At 43.7% G+C, this 7,857-nt stretch overlaps 1 protein-coding gene across 3 annotated transcripts in view; it reads left to right on the forward strand.

Moving 5' to 3' along the window:
- The window catches only part of MIDEAS (mitotic deacetylase associated SANT domain protein), a 44,311-nt gene extending 38,259 nt beyond the window's left edge, over positions 1-6,052 (forward strand). For all 3 annotated transcript variants that reach the window (XM_061998030.1, XM_061998031.1, XM_061998032.1), the window contains exon 13: positions 69-6,052. In XM_061998030.1, coding sequence (XP_061854014.1) covers positions 69-285 — 217 coding nt within the window. In that variant the 3' untranslated portion in view covers positions 286-6,052. The remainder of the gene's footprint in view (positions 1-68) is intronic.
- Positions 6,053-7,857: the final 1,805 nt, after the last annotated feature.

A 7,857-nucleotide genomic window follows, 5' to 3' on the forward strand; every position in this document is an offset into this window, starting at 1 on the left:
TTCTGGAGAGTTAATGAAGGAGGCTGTAGGAGAGGGAGCAGCGCTAACTCAGCTGTCTGCTTCCTCAGGGTGTTCTACAAGGTGAAGAGCCGCAGCGCTCACATGAAGAGCCACGCGGAGCAGGAAAAGAAGGCGGCTGCGCTGAAGCAGCGGGAGAAGGAGGCGGCAGCGGCGGCGGCGGCTGCTCACAGCCAGGCCCGGCGGGAGGAGAGCAGCGAGAGTGGGAGCAGCAGCAGCAGCAGCGGGAGCAGCAGTGCCAGCTCGGATGAAGATGGAGAAATATAGCAGCAGACCAGAAGTGGAGGGGGAGTACCAAGGCTGGACCGACCTCCCTCTTGGTGGCCTCACTGGTTTTTATTGCTTGCACTTTCCGTACCTGAGCCGTCAGGTCTCAGTTTCAGTGCTGCCGTTCCCCCGTGCCACGTGTTCCACTTCACCTTGCCAGTACTGACCAAGCCGAGTGGTGGATGGGAAGATTTGTTTCAACTTGGATATTTTTTTTAAAACAAATGAGATTTCTATTCTATTTATATCGATACCTGAGGTACATCACAGAACAATGTCACCTGCAGTGGAAGTAAGTTCTCTCTCAGGTCGGTCAGACCTTTCTTTTTGTGCTTGTCAGGAGCCATGTTAACAGGACACTTGGATATAAAGGTTTCCAGAACAGAGCAAGAAAATGGTGCTCTTCTGTGAGCTACATTTATCCAGTTACTGTGACACTGGTGATCTCTAGATGTTTCCTTACTCAACAAGTTCTCCTTCCTGTTACACTTTCCTGCCTTTCTGAGCATCTGTTCAGGCAGACAACAAGTTTAGTGAAAAGATGATGTGCACTTTTGGCCTCTGCTTCACACAAATTCAAAGTGCTATGAGTGAGACACTTCCTTTTGAGAGGAAGTTTTCTTTTTCAACAGGAAGGCTGAGGTGGTTTCTTTGATGCCATTAAGAATGCAGCAACAGATAATAAAAATACCCTGTGCGATTCATGTAGGTCTTGTGAGTTGTCTCACCTTGGAAAACAGAGTAGTCTGCCTTTGACTAACCTAATGGAGTGTAGTCTGGGCTTCACAAGTGCAATTTGAAATTAAAACTGATTGTTTTGACTTGGCATAAGTGGGAGCAAGTTTGTTTAGTGAAAATGAACCAAGTTGTTCTCGTGCACTGGATGCTGTGCACCTGAGAGATGGGAGGAATGGACTCTCATCCTTAGCAAGGATCCCTCTGTGAATGGCTTTTACCTCTCAACATGTCCATTTCCTTCTTGTGGCAGTCCTCATTTATTCCTTGTGATTGCCATCAAGAGCTTGTATGGTGGGGCCCTACCTTCCCAAATACTTCCTGTCAGGCAGCATGTGTGTGCAGGAGAAGCTTGTCACTTTAATTCCCCACCAGTGGAATTCCACACCGGCCTGCTGGGCTGTCCTGCTGTGAGCTTTGCTCTTTGCTGAAAGGCTGACTCTTCCTCCAGAACTGACACATGCTAATAGCCCAAAAAATCTAGCCACCAAACACCTGCTCGTGAAAGAGAGTTAAGAAGTAGTGAAGTGGTCCAGGTGACATAGATTTGCATGGGATTGTTCTGTACATCTTCTGTGGCCCACATTTATCATTGCTTTGTAAAGATGCAAAGAATCAAATCACCTCCTGTGCTTCACAGACAGTGAGTCCCAGGCTGTACTGCAGCTGTCCAGCTTGCTCCTTCCAGACAAGGCTTAGAAGCAGCGCTGGTCTCCTGGCTTGCTGGCTGTGGCACTGTGTCAGGCGGTTTGTGTGCTGCTCTGGCTGTGCAATGCTGAAGGAGCAGATGGCTCCTGTGTTCTCCAGCAGGGATCCTTTGGGAGGGGGTGCAGGGGATGTTGCTGTAAGTGAACTACAGAGTGTTCTTGGCTATCTGATTGGGGGTCTTTTTGATATTGACCCTTCCAGCTGCCAGATAAATTCCAGGTTAACTCTGCAAAGTGGCTGTAACTCTAGTGTGCCACCTGGCAATCTTTTCCTGCCACGTGGTTTTATGCAGCCATGGTTGCTTCACCCTCTGCCTGGGGGACTGTGTATTGTACCATGTTTGCTGACCTATGCCTTTGCATAGAATCCCTTCTCTTTCTAGCAGAGACAGTTACTGCTCTTAAATCATTAAGGACTGCACTTCATTCAACGTTGATACTTTTGCCTTCCATTTTCTGCCAAGGGTGTGTTTTTCATTCCTAACAAAAAGAGGTTTCCTTTTGGTGTTTGGATGACTGTTCCATGTCCTTAGGTGCATGGGTCTTGTGGGCTAACTAAGCTGTGGGAGCAGATGGCATGTCACAAACTGTTAAAGTAATTCCACAACTGCAAAGAACTAAAAGCTGCTCATCTTTAAAGAGGAGCTTGAGCAAACCAGGCTTCCTGTTAAGAGTTCCATGTTTATTATAATCTCTTTTTCCTTTGGAAAACTGGAGAAAGTGCTTGTCTGCCCTTCTCCTAGGGCCTCTGGAACAGAAGCTTTAGCATAGTGGGCCAGGATGGATAGTAGCTGAAGCAGCTAGACCTCATGGTCCACTGGTAGTGCTGGGATGAATTCCAGTAAAAAGCAATGATGAAATCAACGTTTCTAGGAAGTTGCCAATAGTTTCCAGACCTTGAGAACTGCAGGGCAACAGTTCAGAAACAAGCTGGGCTTGTGATTATATCTAAAAAGGATTTAAGGGTAAGGTCAGGAGTGATACTGTTGTGGATGAATGTATTAGCCTGCAATAGCAGTGTTGCAGCAGCAGAACTGTGTACAGTTACTTAACAGACACTGGGAAGGCCTAGAAACACATAACAAAGAAATGGAGCTGGGGGTGGAGCAGGCACACATTGAGAGAGATGGCAAAGAGGTTTTTGAGATTGGAGAGGAGATCTGATTAAGCTTGAGAACTCAAACAAGGTTAATAGAACTGGCTTGGGAAAATGGTTTTACTATCCCTGCTAAAACAATGCAAAACCCTGTCTGAATGCAGTTCTAACAGCAAGCAGGAGCAGATGCTGAAGAAAAAAGCAAGAGACAGTATGGAGTAGCAGAGTGTAGTTCCAGCTAGAAAATAGGATGCTCAACTAAAAAGAACTTAGGTGTGTTCTCATGTAAGGGACATCTGCAGAGAGGTTTGTGCTGAAATGTACTGTTCTCCTTGTGGGCAGAAAATCAGGACATTTCCCTGCCTTTCGTTCTTCTGCTCTGTGTATCACCTGCATCTACTGTAGTATTTTTAGAGTCTGGAAGTATGCCTGGGTGATAATGAGCAAACATCTAGTCATGAGCCTCAGGAGCTTTCAAGTTTGAAGCAGTTTTAGTTCTGTCATAGCAAATCAGAGTGACAAGCAAGTGATCAGAGGAAATTAGGTACAAAGATTTAGGCAGAAAATCATGGGGTTGCTTTAAGTCCCAATTTAGTCTTTCAGATATGATGACACTTGAATGCAAGCACTATTACAGTCTTCCAAAGACCAGATACTTCACTGAGTCTGCCTGTTTTAGGACACTGATACAATTTGTCCTCTCATCAAGGACAGGCCAGTGAGGTGCCGGGGAGAGTAAATCAGAGGTTTTCTTTACTTGCAAAAAAGCAATGTGTATATTACACACTGAATCCAGTACTGGTTGTTTCTCCCTGCTGCAGTACAAGTAGAAGAGAAAAGGAAGACTTGATACAGCAAGGTCTGTCATTGGAAGAAAATCAGAAAAGGGCTTTTTCTGAGGAGAACCTCTAACAGCTGCAGGCTACCATGGCTGACCAAAACCAGGTAGATGTTCCAAGTGGCATCTAATGGAAATGGTTTGGAACATGTTTACATAGGGCTAGTGGCCACCAGAAGACTTCTTTTCTGTCATGGTAGTAAGTAAACATGGCCCTCTTTTGAGTATCTTATTTAAAAGCAAGCAAGCAAAACCAAACCTGCTGCCCACTTGCTTACAGTAGGAGGCTGAGATCGATTGTGCATCTATTGGATCCTGCCTAACAGCAAAAGTTGGCAGAGAATTGGTTTTTGTCAAACTCCTAACCCCCAAGTTGCTGTGGGCAAAGCCTTTGAACTGAAATTGTCTAATCTGGAGTGAATTCTGGTACTGTTCTCAGCTGGGGGGGGGGGAAACAACTCGTGGCTCATTACTGCAGCACAGTGTTAATTTAAGCCTGTCTTGTTCCAATTACAAGTTTTACAATGCTTAGTTCTTGTCTATATCCTGTGGATTTGTCCATTTTAAAACTCCACTTTCCATTGTTCAAAGGCTTATTTACTGATCCCCATTCAGTACGAGGGCTTGCTGTTGGGAAGGAAGGCACTATAGGCTCAGTCGTTTGAACGAGGCGCCTCTTGGCTTCAGCAGCCTTTTGCACGGGAACAAATCAAAGGTTTATAGGCTGCAATTCTGTAAATGTGTACTAATAGATTTGCCTTTTAGAGTACAAGATGAGGCTTCAGGTGGTCGTACACTCAGTGGTCAGGTGGCTGTATTTCAGAAGCTCTTTGAGTCTCAACGCCGGCGTTGGGCGTTGCGGAGATGCAGCGACGGGTCATGTTTTGCCCTGATGGTGTTACTTCCACGTTGTCTGCCCTTTACAGATAGATTCAGTCTTTCAGGTTTATGATCTGCATGGATAGCATCTCAGTTTTTTAAGACTCTGTGTATATAATTACTAGATCTATGCATGCACTGGTGATGCATATCTGATATAGCTGGTGTTTCGCAGCCTATCTGTGAGAACAACCACTCTGCAGTTTAATTTATTTGATGTTTTTTTCCATTTACTGACACAGGTAATGGTATCTGAGAGAGCTCAACTCTGTAAGTTCAAGGCCTACAGATATTCAGTTGGCTGTGCAGGACCCTGACATTTTGCTAGCTAGGAAGGACCAGGTAGGAACGTCACAGTTTAAAGGCAGGGCAAAGACAGACATTATAAAGCCTAAAGGTAACTCACCTGTTAATCCCATACTAGGCACGTAATGTGAAGTTCAAATTAGCTCTGATTTATCAAACTGAGGCTTTTGATAGTTTTTATCATTGCAACAAGCTTAGATTAAAATCAACATTGAAAAAAAGTGTTTCCTAAACCACAGAGTGAACGTTCACTCTCAGCAATGACACGCTTCTTAGTTCTCTTTCAGGCAGTGGACTAGAAAGTTCCTACAGGCCTGTATCCTACTTAAAAAGAAATGAGAGTAGGGAGGGCTGTAGCTGTAGAAGTCTTGTCTGCTTTCCTGCAATGGCACCTTTAGTCCAGTGATTACCTCTGCCACAAACCTTATTCTAAACCACATTTTCCCACACAAACTTTCTCCCCATTTGATCTTCTGCTGTACATCTGAGAGTTTATAAAGCTTTAAAGAGACAGAGCAGCAGTGTCTACAGATCACGTTTGGTTGGTTGTTGTGGGAGGGAGTTTCTATGTAAACTCATCACTTGGGTTCAGCTGCTTTACTCGCCCTCCTTCTCCCTTGTGTCACACCTTAGGAAGACACAATCTTTGACTCCCCACAGCTGTCTTAAGGATTTTTCTTTCCAAGACTAGGATTCCACTGACAGCTGAGCCTCAAAAACCCCTTTAACTTCTCCAGATGACAAGACAACATCTATTTTTATAGAAATGTATATTTTAAGAATCAGATTCCTGCAGCTTCTCCATATGTATTTCCCCCCCCCCCTTGTAGTTCAGATTTGATATAAACTTTGTTTCTTTGTGTTCATTCTTTTAATGTTTGGTTTTTAAATTTGTAGTCAGAAGCTTTGGTGTACTGTACAGGAGCAGTCAGCCTTTGTAATTACTGTATTAAATGCTTTATAATAAAGTATATGACTTTTTATTTGAACAAGCGGAGCAAACACTTCCTTTTGTGTGTTTGCTGCCTAGGGCACCTTTTCAAAGACTGTTACATGTTTAAAATGTACATATATAAATATCTTTACCTGTTGCTGTACAGTTGTGATAGACTGGACTGAATTTATTTTTTGTGTGCTTTTTTTTATAAACTATTAATACACTAAAGGAGATCTTGCTGATGTGATTGTAATGTACTATGTAACTTATTTACTTAATATCCTCTATATATCTTAAAAAAAAGCCTTTTATTAAATGAGGTTTAAAAAAAGTACTTTCCTAAGCTGTGTTTTTGGATGGTGTGAGAGACACTGGCTGGGGGAGGTCTGGGATGGATAGTGGCTGTTGTGCATTCATGCAAAGGAAGCTGTTATCAGTCCTCCTAGGTAGTCTGCTCTCTCATCATACCCACCTCTATTTTCCACAGCAACCCTTGAGGCTGTTTCTCCATGAAGACACAAGCAGCCCACCCTGTGTTTTATGTCTTACATCCAAGAATGTGAGTGGCAGACTCAGCTCCAGTTGCTCGGAGGAAGCGTTGACGGTGCGTGTGTCCCTCTGAGCCGAGTCCCTCGGTGGCAGCAGTAGCCACCTTGACAGGGTGTTATAATTTCACAGGGAAGAGTTCTAGGTCAGCTGTGCTGTAAATAAGGCTGTCTGGATTCTGACACTGCCTGAAACAACTGCAAAGCCATTGGGAAGGCAAAAGCAGTGTGGAGTAACTTAGTGCCTGAGATCAAATCTGAATTCCTGGGCAGCTGTGGCTGGGACAGAAAAGTAAAGTCTGAAGTAAATGTGGGGCTGCTGGAAAAGGAGTTAATGATTTCCTGCTGTTTAATAGCTGATTCTGCTGTTGTAGACACAAGGACTCTAGTTGTAGATTGCTGCATTATGTCTTTCATTGGTAGAGTTTATTTACTACAACATGTTTATACTGTTTTTAAGGCACCTGCATGTAGGGGGTCTTATACACATTTTATTGCACAGCACTAATCTCATTTCCTCTGGCAGTAGCTGGATCTCTTGCTGTGGATTTGAAATATTAATGTGCTGCCACCCATCCTCAAAACAAAGGTTCCTTCTGTTTTGGTAGTTAACTGGTTTTAGTTAACAGGGCTACATAGGAGTTTCTCACACCTGTGGGTATGAAGTCCTTAAAAGCTGCTAAAGTTTCACTACATCAAGCAGGTGGCACAAAGGTGTATCAGTGTCTGCCTGGCCTCCTGCTTAATTTCAGTTGGAACCAAAGGCAGAACACCTGTCTTTTTAGTTAAATTATGCTCACAAATTTTCATGTTGATATTCTTGGCAAAGCTGGCAGGAGAAGGACTCAGGCCAAGGCATCAAACACTTTTTCAGCTCAGCGTGGAAGGCCTTGCTTTAACTTACTCTGGAGACCTGGCTGCTGATCAGCAAGAGCATTTGGAGAAGTAAGTGGCATTTTGCTTGGACACAGGGAACACCACAAGCCTTTACTGCAGATGGCAGACCAAGAACTTTGTTTAAAGCCTTAAATGATGTTATTTGCCTCCCTGTCAAGGCCAACTGGCAAAAATGCTACATATTGACTACTTTGTCCTAGAACTGTGAAGCCCTGCAAACAGACTTTGGATGACCAAAGAAGTCACAAGTTTTGGACATTTTTGTTTTCACCCTTTTTTGTAATTGGTGGATGCCAGCCCCATCTTCTGTAAGTTTGTTTTCAACTACTGACACAGAGCTTATGCAGCATTTTAATGACTCATAAGCTTTGAGTTAGAGTTGTGAGGAAAGCTGCAGTAACTGCCTGTGCTTTGTCAAATGGCATTACAACTTGTCACTGCTGAGACCAACTGCTGTGGACTGTGGGCTAAAATGCTTTTTTCTTAGTTTTGATGTTACCTTTCAGTGACACTGGCACTTGCAGGCTAAAGTTTCTATTACAGGAGTTTATCAGTTAACCTTCCCTTGTCTGGGTTTAATGGAATTGATAGTGTATTGCTGGGAACAGAACTGAGATTCAAACTGAACTAGT

The sequence above is a fragment of the Colius striatus genome, chromosome 6 (assembly GCF_028858725.1).
Source record: "Colius striatus isolate bColStr4 chromosome 6, bColStr4.1.hap1, whole genome shotgun sequence".
NCBI classification, from domain to species: Eukaryota; Metazoa; Chordata; class Aves; order Coliiformes; family Coliidae; genus Colius; species Colius striatus.